Raw genomic sequence first — 19,962 nt, forward strand, 5'->3', positions numbered from 1 at the left:
CACTCTCCTGCACAGACGGCGGTGTATTCAGTACAGTGCTGTAGAAACAACTGTTACGGCTGTAAAATCTGCATACCACAGGAACACCAAAACGCTAGCCTATGAGGGCTCCATGGACTCGATGTGTAAGGCTCCAATTAACTGAAAAATGCTGGGTATGTATGCATAAAATGAGAATCCTAATTTGAGTATTTCCTCAAATCTGAAGGAACACAGGTTCCTCAAGACCAGGACTCCAAATAGACAAAAGGAGGTAAATACAGTCATGTGCCGTGTGACCATGTTCCATTCAATGACAGACACCTATACAAGGGTGGTCCCATCAGTTCATAACAGCTACACCACACAGCCTCAGTGTGTAGTAGGCTACACCATCTAGGTTTGTCAAGTACACTCTATGATGTTTGCACAATGATGAAATTGCCCAATGCCACATTTTTTAGAATGCATCCCTGTCATTAAGCAATGCATACTGTTTGTTAAATGAATCTGCACACAACTGGCTGGCAATGTGAAGCAGTTAAAAATTGATTATCACCTTGCTTGCAAACGTAGCTTAGCAGTTTATACTCTAATTTAATTAGAGCAAAATATGGTGAAAATTACATTATTGTTATTTTACAAATAAGTGAAAGAAAAACAGTGGGATACAAAATGAATTTCTCAGCATAAATATGGAAAAATATGATATGAGAAGGTGAGACAAAATAACAATTTTGATGCTCGAAAGGCAACAAAAATTTCCACTTCTCTTATAGATGATTTTATACCTTGATAATCTTCTTGTTCTTGCCGTTCATTGATATCTAGTGTGAGCTTTTTCATTCTCATCCTCTCTTCTTGTTCTGCCTGTTGCTGGTTCCAATGATTTGCAGCAAGTTGAGAGGACATGGGTACATTAAGGATCTTAAACTGGGAGAAAATAACAAAGGAGTTACAAATAGTTTGAGAACACTGAGAGAAAGAAAAAACAGACTTCAAATAAAATAGCAAGTACAGGCTGGGCACGGTGGCTCACGCCTGTAATCCCAGCACTTTGGGAGGCCGAGGCGGGTGGATCACGAGGTCAAGAGATCAAGACCATCCTGGCCAACATGATGAAACCCCGTCTTTACTAAAAACACAAAAATTAGCTGGGTGTGGTGGCATGCACTTGTAGCCCCAGCTACCCGGGAGGCTGAGGCAGGAGAACTGCTTGAACCCGGGAAGCGGAGGTTGCAGTGAGCCGAGATTGTGCCACTGCACTCCAGCCTGGGCAAAAGAGCAAGACTCCAACTCAATTAAAAAAAAAAAAGGTAGATAGATAATTTCTTAATCATCATGAACTGGAAGTTGCAACTCTAAGATGTTTTTATCTAAACACTCAGAAATAAAACAGGGTGGCCATTTTTCCCCCTTTTTAGGTTCCTGATGATAAAATTTGAAATTTCCTTCATAATCTACTAATAAGCCTAATGATGATGGTACTAATCACAATAATAAAATAGTATAAAACATTATAAAGAAAATTTCATAATGTGATCAAAAAAGGTGAGAAATATAGGCTTTCTTATTCATTTATAAGATTAACAATTTCTTCGTTTAGATCTTCTAAAGGGAAACAATTATAAATAAAAGATGAACAAAAACACATTTTATGAACTCTGAGACAAGTTTTACAAAAGGCAAAGTTCTCAAGTATTATGTACTTAAAAAGAACATAAAAGAGAGAGTAATAAATACAGGGAAATGAAGAGACAAATTTACTGATGGCCACCTTTGCCTACTGCCTTTACTGCAGAGCTGCTAAGATACTATTAACAGAGACACACTACTTTATAGCAAATTAGATGATAAAAATATTGAAGCCACTCAAACTAAATTTCCTGAACATAATAGCAATGAAGGTAATTTAGCTGATATTTTGCAGCTACTCCATGACTGTAGCTAAAATTAAAAAACATACAATCCCAAGTTACTATGACATGTAACTATCAATTATTCTAGTCAAAATATAACAAATCATAACTCCTTATATAAATATTAATTGCAAAAATGGTTTGTCTGCCAGTATTAAACTATACTATGTTATGCATTTGTTTGAATAAAAAAGCTTTTTAAAGCATTTTATAACATTTATATTACATTAAAACTTGTTTTAATTGACATTTATTATTCTAATTCAGAAATATTTAAATCTAGAAAAAAATAAATGGCTAAAAGCATTATCTTTTTCTTTCTCTGCAACTACTCACTTCATTGGTGCAATTTTTTTTCCCCTAATGACCACAACAGAAAGTTATTTCTGAGTACAAATTTGATGCACAAAGAGGTCTTTCACTTAAAATCCAAAGATTCCTATAAGGCAAGACATTTCACATTTGTAGAAAAACCGTTGCACCAGAAGGGCCAACACCCAAAAGCCAAATAAAGGAATAAAAATCAGAACAAAATCTACTTTCTTTTTCAGACCACAACATACCAGCGATGTTTCTTCAAATAATGTTCCAAAAAACTGAACATTTTCCAAAATTCCAAATAAAGTTTAGAAGCACTGAAAATTTGCTTAATAACCAAGTACTCTGAGTTTTCATTTCATGTCTGCTAATATTTTTAAGATTTGGTAATAATATATCCTTAAAAATTAAAAATTAAACTAAATGCTACATTTTAAGAAACAAGGACTTCAAATTCATTTACATAAAATTACATAAACCACCCGGTTTATAATCTACCTACTTTGAACCAAAAATATTCCTTCTAAAATACACATAATCTTATTTTGACCCATACAATTTAGAATTTCAGACTGCTGGGGTATACTTATTTTCCAAAGCCCACAAGTTTCTTTTAAGTAGGCATTGATTAATTTATTTTCAATTCCTACATGTTCTATAAGGGCCAGATGGGGTGTAGAGTTGACAAAGGTGTTAATGAATATTCATGTACTTCATGAAAGGGAGGAAGAAAAAAAACTCATTATTTACTGTTGTACAATCTGACCTTCAAAAAGAGATATTCCTAAACTCTCTTTTAGTTAACAAAAATCATGGCCTTCCTGTGCCAATGTAACAGCATTATCTAGCAGCTGTGCAGGAATGGAGACCAAGGTATATCTAGCTGAAGCTGCCATGTACTGCCCTCCACAGTTCAACAGACAGATATGTGCATGTGTGCATGCCTTCCAACTTTACAGCCTAATGACCTTTAGAAACTGTGTGCCAAGAAAGCCGGTGATGGGAATGGAGGAGGAAGCTAAGAGTTTTTAAAGAGAAAGAGAATGAAGGAGAGCTAAAACGTGATAACTGAAATAGTAAAGTCTGGTTCAGAGAATTAAATAGTCCCTAGAAAAGCAAAAATGCTGGGGTTTGTGAATCCTCGTAACAGTGGTGAATTAGCATTTCCAGGTGCTCTGAGGACAGCAGTCTTAGCAAAGATCTCAGGACAATGCCAAATTTAGGGCCTGATTTTTTAAAAAGCTCTCATTTTCCTCATAGATAGAGAATGGAGAGTAAAGGAATGGGGATGTGCCAGAGGCCAACCCTGGTCGAAGGAGGGGAGGCGTGTGGCTCTCCTGAAAGCACCAGGAGGCCTGGCTGGAGCCTGGACTGGAGGCAAGGCCGGACGATGGCAGTGTCTGAGGAAGATTCAGCAATGCTCTGATCCTGTCAAAGTTAACTCTCAATACATGAGTCATTCCGTGAAGTCTTTGCCAGTTCCACACTCCATGATTATTTATTTCCTTCTTTCTTTTTCTGAGACGGAGTCTCGTTCTGTCGCCCAGGCTGGAGTACAATGGTGTGATCTTGGCTCACTACAACCTCCACCTCCTGGGTTCAAGTGATTCTCCTGCCTCAGCCTCCTGAGGCTGCCCAGCTCTCCTGAGTAGCTGGGATTACAGGCACATGCCACCAAGCCTGGCTAATTTTTGTATTTTTAGTAGAGACGGGGTTTCACTATGTTGGTCAGGCTGGTCTCGAATCCCTGACCTTGTGATCCGCCCGCCTTGGCCTCCCAAAGTGCTGGGATTACAGGTGTGAGCCACTATGCCCGGCCACACACCACAATTCTAATTGGTATATAGGTGGTACCACTGCAGCAACAAGTAGTATACTGCTCAAGTATATCACTTTCATGCTGTACAAGTATATCACTTGTATACTGCACAAGTATAGTGCACAATTTTGATCTCGGTGTACATGAGAAGTTGCCTGACAAATGCAGGGATAAAATTTAAGCATCATCTGTTTGAGGTTGTGCTAGTGGGGAGGACATCTCAGATGCAACTTATTGTAGGGTCTTCCCTGATCATCCTACCTAAGAGGCAGCCTCCCTCTCCTGGCATCTCATCATCCGTGTCTCTTTCTATCCTCTTACCCTGCTTTATCCTCCTTGGTAGCCATCCCAACGTGACTTGGTGTATTTCTCATATGCCTCCCAACACCAGAATGAAAGCTCGCAAGAGAGGAAGGACTCTGGCTAACTGCCTCTATATTCTGCACACAGAAGTGCCTGGTGTGTAGCAGGTAAATAATAAATACTTGTTAAATGACTGTGCAGATGAATGTGGTATTGGACTTGTCTAAGATAACTGTGGCAGCTACCATATACAACAAAATCTAACATTCTATTAATTCTAAGATACACCATTATTCTACTTATCACTAAAGCAGAAAGAAATGCTGTCAATTATCACAGGATTTCATGGACTCTAAGAAGCAACTTGATCTCAGAAATGTTAAGATGTAAAAAAATTTTACAGAATTGACCTAAATACACCTAAAGGTGTATCTGAGAGCTGGCCTATATTCTCTTCATACCATGTTTGACTATCTGCAAATATGTGCATTTGTCTCTCTGCTCTCTCCTAGGAGATAAGTTCCACAAGGGCAGGAACATTGTTCTGTTTATCACTGTAGCCTCAGGACCTGAAATAGAATAGTACCTGGCACGTAGTGATGCTCAATAGTTGACAAATCAACTATGAATCGCTAGAGTAACAGCTTGGTAGAGGGGGAAACGGTTTCAGGGACCATCTTGTATAAAGGGGAAAAGAGCAAACAAGAAGAATGGAGAGGGATATGGAGAAGGGTTGGTGTGATTTTCAACTGACGGCAGCCGAGCCTCTTCCTGAGCTGCATCAGTCGCCATCCTCCTTTCCTTCCCCGCCTGGGGCTTGCTTGTGGAAGTTTGTGCTAGAAGTCAAGGTACTTACATATTCTTACAAACATGTATGATTTAAAACACATAAGGGGCCAAGCGCAGTTGCTCACACCTGTAATCCAAGCACTTTGGGAGGCCGAGATGGGCAGATCACCTGAGGTCAGGATTTCCAGACCAGCCTGGCCAACATGGTGAAACCTCGTCTCTACTAAAAACACAAAAATTAGCCGGGCGTCATGGTGGACGCCTGTAACCCCAGCTACTCAGGAGGCTGAGGCAGAAGAATCGTTTGAACCTGGGAGGAGGAGGTTGCAGTGAGCCAAGACCCTGCCACTCCAGCCTGGGCGACAAAGTGAGACGCCGTCTCAAAAAAAACAAAACAAAAAAACCCAAAAAAACAAAAAACTATATAAGGGAAGAAATTATTCTACCACTGAATGGTTTAAACCTGTCCAACCCTTATCACCTTGTAGGTCAAAGATAAGTTAAAACCTAACTGGATAACTCACAATCAGCTATAATTACAGGGTGGGCAGTTTCTTACCTGCTGTTTATTGCCTTTTCTTGTTAACATGACAAACGGCATTGTGTCTGCAGACTCAGCCTCTCCTTCCCCACCTCCCAGTGGGGGCCCTTTCCTCAGCTGGCTTTTGAGATGCAAAGGAATGGCAACATCTAGTTGGTGCACTTTAACAGATTCACCACTTCGTTGCTAAAAGAAATTAAAAAGGACACAATAAACACTCCAAGATATATACGGATGTATGTCAATATAAATTGCAAACTCATTCAATGCTGTATTTCTTAAAACACAACAATCATAAGAGCCATAACAGTCAACAATTACAACCACCATAATACTCTTTCTGAAACGTGGATAAATCTAGGGAATATTTCTCCCTCCACCTAACACCTCTGCCTATGACATGGAAGGAAATGCGGGACTTGGCTGCTGTTGACTGCTCCAGCCTCTCCCAAGCACGCAGTGCTGCGGGTTCTACCTAATCCCCCTGCTCCTCAAATACACTACACCCTTCTATTCATCCTCCTAGATCACATCTTCCTTCATAATCACCAGGCAAGGTGGGCTCATCACTGCATCCCTTTCTCCAGGGCTCCCCAGCAGGGCGTTACCCACAGCAGGAGCTCAGGGAGTAATGAAGAATGAATGGAATCTATGACCATTTGTATTAATTCCTTGGTTGGTAATATCAATTATTTTTAACATTTACACTGAATTTTCCAACCAATTAATTAAATGAACCTTCACTGAAGACTTGCCATGTGTTACAGGCTTGGAGATAGTAATGTTAAAAATACTTAGCCTCTACACTCAAAGAGCTCATAAGCTTGTTAAGACAGATATAGAAACAATGATGATGATACATCATAGGTGTACAGCACCTGTGGAGGAGATGAAGTGACTACCTGTACCTGGCTGAGAGTGGTTGCGTGCCTTTCACGAAAGGCTGAATAGAAATGGCACATTTGAGAATGTTAAAGACTTCATCAACTTCTTCCAAGCAGATGATAAAAGAGCAGTTTGGGGAATGTGGAGGGAATCGAGGCAGGGGAAGAACAGGTGCAAAGAAAGGACATGGACCAGCATGGTACACTTAGGGAACTGCAAACACATGACTGATGAATGAGCAGCAAAGAGGGACGAGCTGAATGTTCCAGGAAGGTAGGCAGGTCATGCTGAAAGGCCCTCAATGTCTTAGAAACTGCTCTACCACCATTTAAATAGTCTTCTGATATAGGCCCCATATATTCAAGAGACTTGCAAATCAAGCAAAATCCTGTTTTATTGTTTCTTTTTTTAAGCTCTAGTTTACCATAATCTGCTTGAAGTCTTCCCAGGTTCGTAAGATTTATGAAGACTTTTTACTTAAAATTCAAAAGGATCACAATAGACAAATCTTGATTTTTCTCCTTGATTATAAAATTAACATATTCTTTTCATAAAATATTTAAATACAAAAATGTATTGGTAAGTATGTCCATACTAACTCCTCCAGCGACTTCCCACTGCCCCAACCCCAAGATGCAACAACTATTAACAGTGGAGTATGTTCTTTCGGATTTTTTCAACTATTAACAATGCAGTATGTTCTTTCAGATTTTTTCTTGCATATACTAATAATATATACATATAGACACAAACAACCACAATGCATATTGCTGTATACTCAACATACATATTTTTTCTTCTGTTTAATCCTATATCTTGGTTATCTTTCTCTTTGAGTATATACAGAGCTAATTACATTGATATGCCCTTATTATTTAATTATTGACAGACAATATTTCTTTTTAAATGATCCTTCCCACACATGGAAGGACTTTCCTATCACAATGTGACATCTTTGTATATTTAGCTTTATAAAGAGAATTACTAACTAAGGGTAAATTTTTAGATCAACTGGCAAGCCCATTCGACAGGTTTACTGAATTTCCCTCTAAAAAAGCTGGACTGATAGACATTTACAAATACCTTTACTCAAACAAAACCACACTGGATATTATCACTTAGTAAATCCCAATATCTGATTGTCCGATAAGTGAAAAGGCTCATTTTAATTTGCATACTATTTTATTACTCATGACCTTTGGCATGATTTTGCCATTACCTTTCACACAATAAAAAAAAAAAAACTAGATCATTCATCATTTCTCATTGATTTGCTATAGTAAAAGTATTAGGCCTTTGTGTAGACCATAAATATTTTCTTCCTGGCCTGTCATTTCTTCAAGTTTCTTATAGCATCCTGTGCTAGAAGGCAACACAGTAAAACAGTTGAGAACAAACTCCACCACGTCCTAGCCATGTGGCCTTAAGCAAGTTTTTTTGTTTTTTTTTTTTTTTGGAGACGGAGTCTCACTCTGTCCCCCATGCAGAGAAACTGTGCAGTGGCACAGTCTCAGCTCACTGAAACCTCTGCCTGCTGGGTTCAAGTGATTATCCTGTCTCAGCCTCCCAAGTAGCTGGGACTACAGGCGCCCACCACCACAACCAGCTAATTTTTTGTATTTACTGGAGACAGGGTTTCACCGTGTTAAGCTAGGAGGGTTTCGATCTCCTGACCTCGTGATCTTCCCACCTCGGCCTCCCAAAGTGATGGGATTACAGGTGTTGAGCCACCGTGCCTGGCCAGCAAGTTTCTTGTCTTTCCAAGCCTCTGTTTCTTTAGCTAAAGCAAAGGAATACTAACAGTATCTGACAGCACTATGCAAAGAATAGATGTAAAGCGCTTGATGCAGGGCCCCACGGTCTTCAAAATTATTGGAGTGTTTGATAGATTTGCAATTAATTCTGCTGTGGAAATAAAACAGAACGTCAACTTTATTTTTGTTTATTGTCTGTTTTCCCTTAACTGATTTGCAATGTTATCTTCATCATATTACTAAACGGTCATGTTTTGGGTCTATTTTGGATTCTTCTCCATTTCATTAATCTGTTCCTGTATCAAACTATTATTGTCAGTTTAAAATGTTTTATCTTTTTTTTTTTTTTTTTTAAGACGAAGTCTCGCTCTTGTCTCCCCCGGCTGGAGTGCAATGGCGTGATCTCGGCTCACTGCAACCTCCACCTCCCAGGTTCAAGTGATTCTCCTGACTCAGCCTCCCGAGTAGCTGGGATTACAGGCGCCTGCCACCATGCCTGGCTAATTTTTTTGTATTTTTAGTAGAGACAGGGTTTCACCATGTTGGCCAGGCTGGTCTTGAACTCCTGACCTCAGGTGATCCACCCGCCTCGGCCTCCCAAAGTGCTGGGATTACAGGTGTGAGCCACAGTGCCCAGCCATGTTTTCATATCTTGTAGAGCATTTCACTCATTTCCTGAAAATCTGTTAGCTATTTTGCTTATTCTTACAGATGTTTTAAGAAATAATTTTAAATTCATTCTGCATTGATCTCCCTGCTCTTCTCTTTCCCTTGGAAAAACAAAACAAAACAAAACAAAACATCTTCCTGGTGTGATATAATTAGGATTATACTAAGTTTAAGGGCTTGATTTATGGAAAATTAATATCTCTAGGATACTGCATCTTCCTATGACAATCTCATCAAAACAAAGAGACTCTGTACGGTTGTTCAGTATTTTGATAATGCTTAAAAACTAGGGCCTAATATAGAATTAAGTTTTTCTCCAGCACAAAAAGCACATCTGCAAAAATGTGAATTCGAACTTCCCTCCTCGATTACATCTTCCCATCCTTCCAGCTTGCTTCTTCAAGAACTGTCAATAAGCAAAAATTATTGGACCATATCAAAAACTTCTATTCCTTTGACTTCATCAGCTTTTCTACCTTATTTCTAAATGTTAAGGTTCTTCAGGGCTCAATCCTGACCCTGCTTCTCTTCTCTGTCCACACTTTACACCAGGGATGAATCATTTGTTCTGATGCTTTCAATATACTCTACCCACCACATTTCTGTTTTCAGTCCACGTAACCTTCTGATCTCCATACATTTCCACTTGGACACCTCAAAGGCTTCTCAAGTGGAACACGGCCAAAGGGAAACTTTTGCTCATTGGTCCCTTGTTTCCTGTCCCAGAGATTAGCCAGTGGCCCAATCTGGAAAACAACTATCATCTTTGATGCCTCGCCCCCTACACACCCGTATCCAATCCAGCGCCAAATAAGCCAGGTTGTTCTACCTCCGAAATAGCTCAAATCCAGACTTCTCTCCACGTGCCTTGCCATATGCTAGACAGCTGACCGTCATCTCTCACCTGAGTCACTACAAAAGCCTTCTGTCCAGGCTCCCTGCTTTTAGCCTTGCCCTGGTGGGTACCTCTGCCCTCCTACACAGGATTGTACCCTACCCTCTCTATTAGTGCTGGCCTTCTTTTAGGTTTTTAAATACAGGTTCTTTTCTCCCTCAAGACGTTTGACACATTGTTCCCATCTTCCCTTAAATTTTCACCTGGATGGATGGCTCCACTTTACTTTGCCCTGTTTGAAATTCATGACCTCAGAGACTTCTTCCCCACTATCCTATCTAGGAATGCCCTTCCCTTAATCTCTACCAAAGCATTCTGCTCTTAGCATTTATCACAATTTGAAATGATACATTTGTTTAGTTGTTAAATATCTACCTTCTGTTAGAACAGGAACCACCTCAGTTGTATTTATCACTTTATACTTACCCCGATGCACACTGTTAAGCACACAATAGGTACCCAATAAACATATCTGCTAAAGAAATGAGTGGCTCAGTAAATGGCTACTGATTTATATAAGATGGGAAGTTTCTCAGAGAAGTAAACTATTCTCTCCTCCAAGGGATTATAATGATTATGTTTTATTTGATTGCTTGTGCTCCTAAATAACATAAATGTAAGATTTATTTCATAAATTAGGAGCTTTCTGGATATATGAAGACATGTTATTTTAATATATAAAGAAAGAAGATCACCTAAGACACCTATAACACTAATTTGTACTTGATCATACCTTTGGCTGTAGCAGCATCAAGGAAAGTAAAATCCAATATTTCAACTCTAAAGGACTGCTCCATGAGCATATAAAGATTCCATAATATCTTCTACCTTTAAAAAAAAAACCCTGTCTTTTAACTCTATGACCTTCTCTAGCTACCTCCCCGTTTCTCTTCCCTTTCTGGCAAAACTCCTCAAGACTTATCTATATCTCGTATCTTCACTCCCTCCCTTCCCATTCTCCACCAAACCCACCCCAATGGGGCCTGCATCCTGCCATTCGAACAAACCCACTCGTCACATCACCAAAGGGTTAACAACAAGTACACATAGGGCTGAAGTAAGCAGTCTAAGATTTTGCCTCTAACTCTAGAAAAATATAGTTACTTGAAATTACTATGGCATTCAAAAAACTGCTAAGTAGTGTTTTTTAGAAAATTCAGTTTATTAATGTTATGAATACATTAAACAACTAGCATTTCTTTAAACATTAAATAACAAACATTTTTCCATTAACATAGAAGCTATTCAACTAATAAATGTAAGAATTTACTGAATTAAATGACCCCAAATGTCTATCTTCTGCACAGTTTGGCTTCCAAACAAACTGCAAGAAAGAAGTCTTAGAAATATGACTTAATAGGCCAGGCACGGTGGCTCACTCTGTAATCCCAGCACTTTGGGAGGCCGTGGCAGAAGGATCACCTGAGGTCAGGAGGTCGAGACCAGCCTGGCCAACATGGTAAAACGCCGTCTCTACTAAAATACAAAAATTAGCCCGGGGTGGTGGCACATGCCTGTAATCCCAGCTACTAGGGAGGCTGAGGCACAAGAATTGCTTGAACCCAGGAGGCAGAGGTTGCAGTGAGCTGAGATCGTGCCACTGCACTCCAGCCTGGGCAACAGAGTGAGACTCTGTCTCAAGAAAAAAAAAGAAAAGAAATACAACTTAAGAAATAAAAGGCAAAGATTGGCACAATGAAATTATTCTGTTCCAAATCTTGTGTGTGTTGCATTTTCACCGACTCTACCTCATGCAAATCAGGATGTGGGCTGCAAGAAGGACAAGAAGCTGGCTGCAAGCTGTCTACACATGATCTAGCAAAAGCTGCTGCAGAAGAGACACTTAGATAGGAGAGGCCTTCACATGAACCAGAATGTAATGAGCTGAAATGTTTTGTATTGAGAAGAGTCTTTGAAACAAATGACATTTAATACCTGTAGATTTTCTAGCATCATTTTATCCAGAGCTTGAATGAAGTCCTCATCTTCTACACAAGGTACATGCTTAAGTCCACCGCCTTTAATCATTACCTCCTTATTAAAACAAAATAACAAAATCAGACCAGAGATTTTAACTGTAATGTTTTCTAGGGCAAAGCCTTTTAGTATTGACAACTTGTTTAACATAACTCAAGGAGTAAAGTGAGTAAAATATCTAACATTATTCAATGTTAAAAGAATTTATAGAAAATGGTTAGGAAAACAAATTGAAAATGAATTTCTAAAGAAATATTTTTCATCATCAAAAGAAACAAATTCAGTTTCGTGACTAAAATTCAAATACTATAAAAATGTTGCACAATTTCAAAAAGTAAATTTTTCAGCCATACGTACAGTATTCTCTTCATCGGTTTCATTTTCCTTATTGGAATCTGTAAGGTAATCTGTATTCTCTTCCTCCTCTTCTTCTCCCTCATCATCATCATTATCAGAACCCTCCTGAAATTATTGAACATTAGAAGATTAAATAACTTTTCGAAGTGTAACCATATTTTACATGCCTTAAAAAGATTTCAAAACTTCTGTATAATTGTTTATTATTCTCAAGTTTTAGCTCTTTAGGTAGTTGGTTTCCAATGGGAGGGCAAAGTCAGCTAGCAACATTTAAGACAAATCAGTAGTTGAAAACCCATCTCACTACCTTCAACTGATCTAACAATACAGAGATCTATTGTAGAAGCTCTTTCTTGAATTCCACAATGAAGAAGTTTCCTGAGCCTTTTGTGTTCTCCTCCTCCTGAAACAAATCTGGAGAGGCTGAATGTCTCACAGTAGTTCTTTAATACCCATCTGACTGCAATGGAAACCAACAAAAGTTCAAATGTAACAGCATTACCAGCTGAAAGCAATGATACAGCATTACCTTTTACAAAGCACTTCGATTTGGAAGGTGTTCTCATACACTTCATTTTGTTTGCTCTACCCAAGTCTGAGGATGGAAGCACAAGCTTTATTGTTCCTATTTTACACATGAAAAAACTGAGGCTCAGAAAAGTTAAGTGATCTGCCCAAGGGCACACTGCTATTAAGCAGAAGACCTGGCCGTTCAGCTCCCCTAACTGGTGGTTTTCAAGGACTACTTCACCCCATCCTCACAGTCAGTCCCTGCCTCCCTCCACTTCGATCAGCTGAAATTTCTTGTCAAACAGAAGATGGGGCAGAGCACCGAGAGATTTTCAAAGAGCACAAAGCACAGAGTGGAGCTTCATTTACCCCTCCACCCCAGTATCCCAAGTCACCCCCACATGGTTCCTTAAGAGTAAAAAAAAAAAAACAAACAAAACAAAACAAAAAAAACCCCACTAAACCCAGCTGCCTCTCACTGTGCCATGATGGCTGAGAAATAATTCCTGAAACAAATACTTAAATGTGTTACATTATCTTTAGTGTATGTAGCAATTAATTCCAAAACCCCAACAGTGTATAGACAGCTGAAGATTCTGAGTTCTTAAAATGAAAACGTTTCAAAAATGTATACCAGTGGCCGGCGCCATGGCTCACACCTGTAATCCCAACACTTTGGAAGGCTGAGGTCAGGGGATCACTTGTCAGGAGTTCCAGACCAGCCTGGCCAACATGGCGAAACCCCGTCTCTACTAAAAATACAAAAATTGGCCAGACGTGGTGGCAGGCACCTGTAATCCCAGCTACTCAGGAGTCTGAGGCAGGAGAATCACTGGAATCTGGGAGGCAGAGGTTGCAGTGAGCCGAGGTTGTACCACTGCACTCCAGCCTGGGCGACAGAGCGAGACTCCATCCCCCACCAAAAAGAAAAATGTACACCAATACATTACCTTTTTCCCCCCAAATGCATTAATGTTTTCTGAATTAATTTTATAATTCAAAATTAAATTTGCAATAGAGGTACTCTTAAATTTGCTCTTGAAAAAATGAATCCTTTCTCAACACTTAAAAGACACTTCCCATTCATAAACTAAGCTAAAATACATTAACTTTTCCCCTCTCTCCATCCTTTACGTTTCATATTACTCAGGGAATGTAGCATGCATTAATTTTTCAAATTAAGATTTTGAACAAGAATTTCATTTGTCCTATCCCAGTGTACACTGATATAATAATGGGTGGAATTAAGAAGTGCTCATCAATGGACTACAAAACCTAAGCAGGCTAGGGAAAGCAAGAGGAACAGCGTTGCAAAAGGCAAACTGCCTGAGTTCAAATACCGGCTCTGCCATCACCTGCTCTATGATCTTGGGCAAATTATTCAACCTATCTGTGCCTTTGTTTCCCACCTACTGCAAGGGTAGTACGAGAAATGGTAATACAAATACAGTCCTTAGGGCAGTAACCATGAACAATAAATGCTCAGTAAATAACTATTATTGCTATTATAAGCATGAATCTTGTACTTTCTGTTGATAAATTACATAATGCTAGAGAATATTGGAGTTATCACAGAAGAACATTTAATTTAAACAGTTATCTTTAACTTATAGAGCTGACATTTAAGAGAAAATGTTCAGGTTGTTAGGTGCTCAAAGTCACCCCCACTCTTCAAAATGTCAAATAGAACTTTAAACAGCTGAAGACCAAGATAAAAATAGAACACAGCATTTGTTTTTAAGAGCTGAATTCTAACCCTTCTGTCTCAAAGTAAATAACTGTAGAATATCCATTGCTCTTATTACTTCATAATCAATGCATCTTTCTTTAATAAATTTCTCCTCCTTATGTTTGGAGGGCGGTCATGGGAAACTGGTCTTGGGGTGAAAGGAGAAGTGAACTATTCCAACCTCATTTCTCACAAAGTGAACCAGAGTCCCAGTTCACTTCTCCCACACACAAGCACTTGGAACCTCCCTCTGCACATTTTGCTTGCATTTTTAAGTAGCAAACACACATGTATCCTGTGCAATATGCATTCTCCAACTGGAAAATAAGTAATAGTTACAAATGATGTAACTATCAAAATTATAAAGCTCATGTTCAAAAAGGAGAAAATGCACTTAGAGGAGGAACTCTTCAAATGAGAAATTAATAAGAAAATGAGCCCTCCTTAATATCATATTTACCAACAATGCTGGATTTATTAGATACTGCTCATGTAATTAGTACGGTAGCCAAATCCAAGACATCCATAAGATTAGTCTGAAAATATGAAATGGAAATACTTTCTCATTTCCCTTTGTTGTTATGAAATACTTAATGAGTCAACTTGAATTCTATTACCGAATGTTTCTATTACAACCTCATTTTGAAAACAAAGCAATATAATGTTCATCTAGTATACTGAAGCCAATTAAAGAAACATATTCCAGTTCTAAATTTTTACTAACTTATTTATATCTAAGGAAGTTCTAAGGTTGCCAAGAAAAAGTGGTAGCAAATAACATAAATACTTAATGGTGCATTTCCACTGCCTATAAATACTAGCCAATCAGGAAAACCATACATTATTGCCTATACTGTCCTTTCACAACCAATCCTTTTTAACTAATAGCAAAGCAATTTGTTATGCAGTTAAACCATTCCAAATTTCCAATAAGTTACAAAGCTTTAGAGCTAAAGGAAACACAGCCTTATGGATTTTTACATCTGACCGTAGAAAACTTTAATCACCTTAAATTATGAGTCCTTTCTCTTTAATTCTAAATAAAGCTTTTTAAAAATCCAGTTTGCAAATCTATCTTATGAATGTCATAAACAATTAACATTCCTTTAAATATTAAACCAACATTCTCAAAATATTTACATCCCATTTACTCAAATAAAAACTTTAAAAGTGAAATTAAATTTCCCCAAAACACTTAAGTATTGACTGCAAATTTAAACTTCTTTCAATATTTAATTAAAATCATACTTCCAGTGAAAAACTGCCAATTTCATGACTTACATTTTAATTTCATCAGTATTCTATTCGTATCTTTACTCACTCTAACTTTTTAAACTCTCGTTTTGTTTCTTCTATACCCCTAACCCATTCCCCAATCTACCTCGAGATTATAAAGCAAATCTCAGACATCCTTTTATTTTGATTGACTTTTTTTTTTCAATTTAAAGAAACAGAGTCTCACTATGTTGTCCAGGCTGGACATGAATTCCTGGGCTCAAGCAATCCTCCCACCTCAGCCTCCCAAGTAGCTGGGACTATAGATGTGCACAGCTTCATGGAACATTTAAACGTAAGTGAGTCTGGAAGAAAAAACTGAAGAATCATGGGCCAAACGTGGTGGCTCACGCCTGTACTCCCAGCATTTTGGAAGGCCAAGGTGGGGGGATCACTTGAGGCCAGGAGTTCGAGACCAGGTTGGCCAACATGGTGAAACCCCATCTCTACTAAAAATACAAAAATTAGCTGGGCATGGTGGCACACACCTAAAATCCTAGCTACTTGGGAAGCTGAGGCACAAGAATCACTTGAACTACGGAGGTGGAGACTACGGTGAGCCGAGATCATGCCACTGCACTCCAGCATGGGCGACAGTGAAGGCTGTCTCAAACAACATCAACAAAACCCAAAGAATTAAAACTGCTAGTTTTAATCACACAGAAATGACATTTTGCTAAGTCAGAAACAGTACAAGAACAATTTCATATGGTTTAACTTAATAGTCATAGATACAAAAAGGGTGTATCAATTACTATCGTATATGTTGAATTTCGGATTTCATATAACCATGAGATCTGGGAAAAATAAAGCAAAGCTCATTAATATCAAGCCAGTAATTTTGTTTTGAAGAGTATAAAATCCACTGACTAAAAAGTCCATATTCAACAGCGAGATTAAGATACACAAGAAGTGGGGTGCAATGGCTCACACCCGTAATCCCAGCTCTTTGAAAGGCTGAGGGAGGAGGATTGCTTGAACCCAGGAGTTTGAGACCAGCCTGGGCAATATAGCAAGATCCCCATCTCTACAAAAAAACCCAAAATAATTAGCTGGGCATGGTAGCACGTCCACACGGTCTCAGCTACTGAGGAAGCTGAGGTGGGAGGATTGCTTGAGCCCAAGAGGTTGAGGCTGCAGTGAACTATGATCACACCACTCCACTCCAGCCTTGGCAACAGAGAGAAACCTTGTCTAAAAAAAAAAAAAAAAGACGTGGAGATCAAACAATTTTTTCTTGAAATTGCTTATTAAATAAAAATGCTATCATCAGTATTTTATTACTTTCTTTAAAAACTTTTAATTAAACCAGGGGTTTTATGATAAAAACATACTACTAGTTACATTTACTATAATAAAACTAAGGAGGAGGCCAGGTGCGGTGGCTCACGCCTGCAATTCCAGCACTTTAGGAGGCTGAGAGGGGCAGATCACCTGAAGTCAGGGGTTCAAGACCAGCCTGGCCAACATGGTAAAACCCCATCTCTACTAAAAATACAAAAATTAGCTGGGTGTGGTGGCGAGCGCTTGTTATCTCAGCTACTTGGGAGGCTGAGGCAGGAGAATCACTTGAACCCAGGAGGCAGAGGTTGCAGTGAGCCAAGATTGTGCCACAGCACTCCAACTTGGGCGACAGAGCAAGACTCTGTCTCAAAAAAAAAAACAAAAAACAAAAACAAAAAAAACCAGGAGGAGGTCTTATGTATTAAAAAAATTTTGGCTCATATAATCAAAATACTCTTACACAAATGTACTCTATGTTGCTATATATAAAAGTCATCACCTCTTCTTCTGGCTCATTTACTTCACTTTCATTTCCAGATTGTTCTTCTGTTTCAGCCCCACCTTCTTCTTCTTCTTCATCCTCTTCAAGATTTTCTCCTTCTGTCATAGAATCTTTTGAGTCTTTGTCATTTACTAGGCCTTGAAATGACAAGGTGGAAATGGAAAAATATATTAAAAATAGACACAGGCTAGTTTCCTACACTATACCAATTCATGTAAAAGTATGCATTAAGAATTCAACAGCCATCTTCTCACAACACAGGTAAAAGAATTAAAAACTATGGTGAGAAACATTTAAAAAACTAAATGTGTAGGCCTACATTTCAACAAATAAACACAACTAACAAAAAGCGAGAAAAAATAAGTGTGGGTGTATACTTTTCCCTCTTTTCTTACAGCTTTAAATACGTGGATAATCTTGTATATCTCAGTCTTGGACAAAGGTAGAAAACAGTAACAGATGAGGTACAGTCTCAGCCATATGTAAGATACAGTGTTGGCCACACTCTTTACCAAATGAGATTTAAAGAGTCTCCAAAAACTCAAAAGACATGAAAAAAATCGTGCCACTTTAATGGAGAAATCATATGTGGCTATCAATTTGAATGTATGCAAATTAAGACGGGTGAATGGGGCAAAACGCCATAGCAGCTTTGTCACCATACAGACTAATTTTTTTTCTTCAATAACAGCATTCTCCTCCTAAGCCTAATGGAACTCCCTGGCCTGAATTTGCTTTCACCTCCTGTGTCCATCCCACATTTCACTGCCCAGTCAATTCTTCTTCCTGTTGGAATTCCAATCCACCCTCTCTACTTTTGATATGCACACAATGTGGTCTCATCTGATCCCACTGATCTGCTACCCACTCCTCTCTCCTAAGCCCTCCCCTGAAGTTGCCTCAGACGTCTCCTGTCACAGAACACACTGCTTTGAGATCTTGCTTGCCCAATATCCTTCTCAATAGAGAATACCCTTCAATATGCACTTTCAAATCCCATCCACTCTTCAAGTTCAGTTTCAGTTTTACTTCCTGCATGAACTGTCAATGATTACTTCAATCTATTACTTTTTCTCCTATTTGCTCCTAAAGCATGTGGAGAACTTACAGCATCTTACATTTGATGATATAGCATGTTGTTATTTTTTCCTAACGATCTCATAAATATTACATCAGATTAGAAGACCCTTGAGGACAAAGAACTTGTCTTAAATGTTCAAAACTTAAGACAGCCCATATATTAATAAATACACAGTAGGTGTTAAATAAATACCTGTTCATGCATAGAATCTTAGAGGATTCAAGCAGGAAGAAACTTTAGTGATGATGTGATTTAACCCTCTCATTTCATGAATACTGCTTTGAACACTTCCAAACCAGAATTAAATAACATTGCCTATTACCATTTTAGTTTTGTTTTTAAATTAAAATAAAAATCTGAGCCAGTAATCCTATCCATCCTGAGAAAATCACAGGTACACTAAAAATATTATTTACAGTGGTATAAAACTAGAATCAACCTAAGAGTGAAACAGCTGTATTAAGTAAATTATGGCACATAGATACAAATGAATACAGCCAATTACAAAACAAAAAATAAAGCTTTAAGAGAATATGTGTAATGTCAAGAAAAAATTTCATAATGTATTAAGTAGAACCAATTGGTTAGAAAATCACAAACACAAAAAAATTTAAAAAGAGTAGAAAAATATGTATTAAAATATTAACACATGATTATCTTTCTGTATGGAATACTGGTATTGTTTTCTTGGTTTTTTAAAAATTACTGTCATGAACACATTACTTTTAATACTATTAAAAGTTATTTTTAAAATATGATAAAATGGTTTTAGTGTTTTCCAATTAACTATTATGTTAATATTGGGATACTATAAAACTAACATGAGACAATGAATTTTCAGGTGTCTGAAAACAAAAAACTACCAAAGGCACAATACTGTATTATCTTCTGGTTTATCAGTAGGAAACTGATTTAATATCGATTTTTCTGCATACGTCTTCTTCCTCAACCAGGAAGCAAATGGAGACTTGGGAGTGCACTGATTGCGGCCGCTACCATCTTTAGAGTTTCATTCATAAACAGCGATCTATTTTTACCTCCATATTCTAAACAAGGACAAAGTCCTCACAAGAAGCCTGCAGTCCTTTAATTTAGCCTTTTGATCTACAAAGGACAAAGCACAACTGTTCTCTTTTCTGTCACTAAACTAGGCGTCACACTAATATTTACTCATGTCCACTATACAGAGAATACCATTCATGAAGGTTTCTGGGAAACAAGGCTAAGACTTAACAATTTTCCAAGGATCCAAAGCAAGTGAAATAAGTTCATAAATACTCTGCTCGATATGAGATCATGTATTCAATTAGAAATTTCAAAAGGAAAAGAAAGTAGGTAACTTGGAAAAAGATTCAAAGAACAAAAAGAATCACATA

At 38.2% G+C, this 19,962-nt stretch overlaps 1 protein-coding gene across 7 annotated transcripts in view; it reads right to left on the reverse strand.

The window, feature by feature from the left end:
- Positions 1-19,962, reverse strand: part of UPF2 (UPF2 regulator of nonsense mediated mRNA decay) — a 123,072-nt gene that overhangs the window by 10,836 nt on the left and 92,274 nt on the right. For 6 of the 7 annotated variants that reach the window (XM_055352325.2, XM_055352322.2, XM_031015440.3 and 3 more), the window contains exons 16-20: positions 17,503-17,642; positions 12,206-12,310; positions 11,807-11,905; positions 5,687-5,854; positions 771-912 (exon numbers count right to left, since the gene is read on the reverse strand). In XM_055352325.2, the coding sequence (XP_055208300.1) occupies positions 771-912; positions 5,687-5,854; positions 11,807-11,905; positions 12,206-12,310; positions 17,503-17,642 (654 nt within the window). Of the gene's footprint in view, positions 1-770; positions 913-5,686; positions 5,855-11,806; positions 11,906-12,205; positions 12,311-12,512; positions 12,666-17,502; positions 17,643-19,962 lie in introns of those variants that run through there. The other variant, XR_004071605.2, reaches the window with a different exon arrangement.

Source organism: Gorilla gorilla, chromosome 8 (assembly GCF_029281585.2).
Source record: "Gorilla gorilla gorilla isolate KB3781 chromosome 8, NHGRI_mGorGor1-v2.1_pri, whole genome shotgun sequence".
Classification (NCBI taxonomy): domain Eukaryota; kingdom Metazoa; phylum Chordata; class Mammalia; order Primates; family Hominidae; genus Gorilla; species Gorilla gorilla.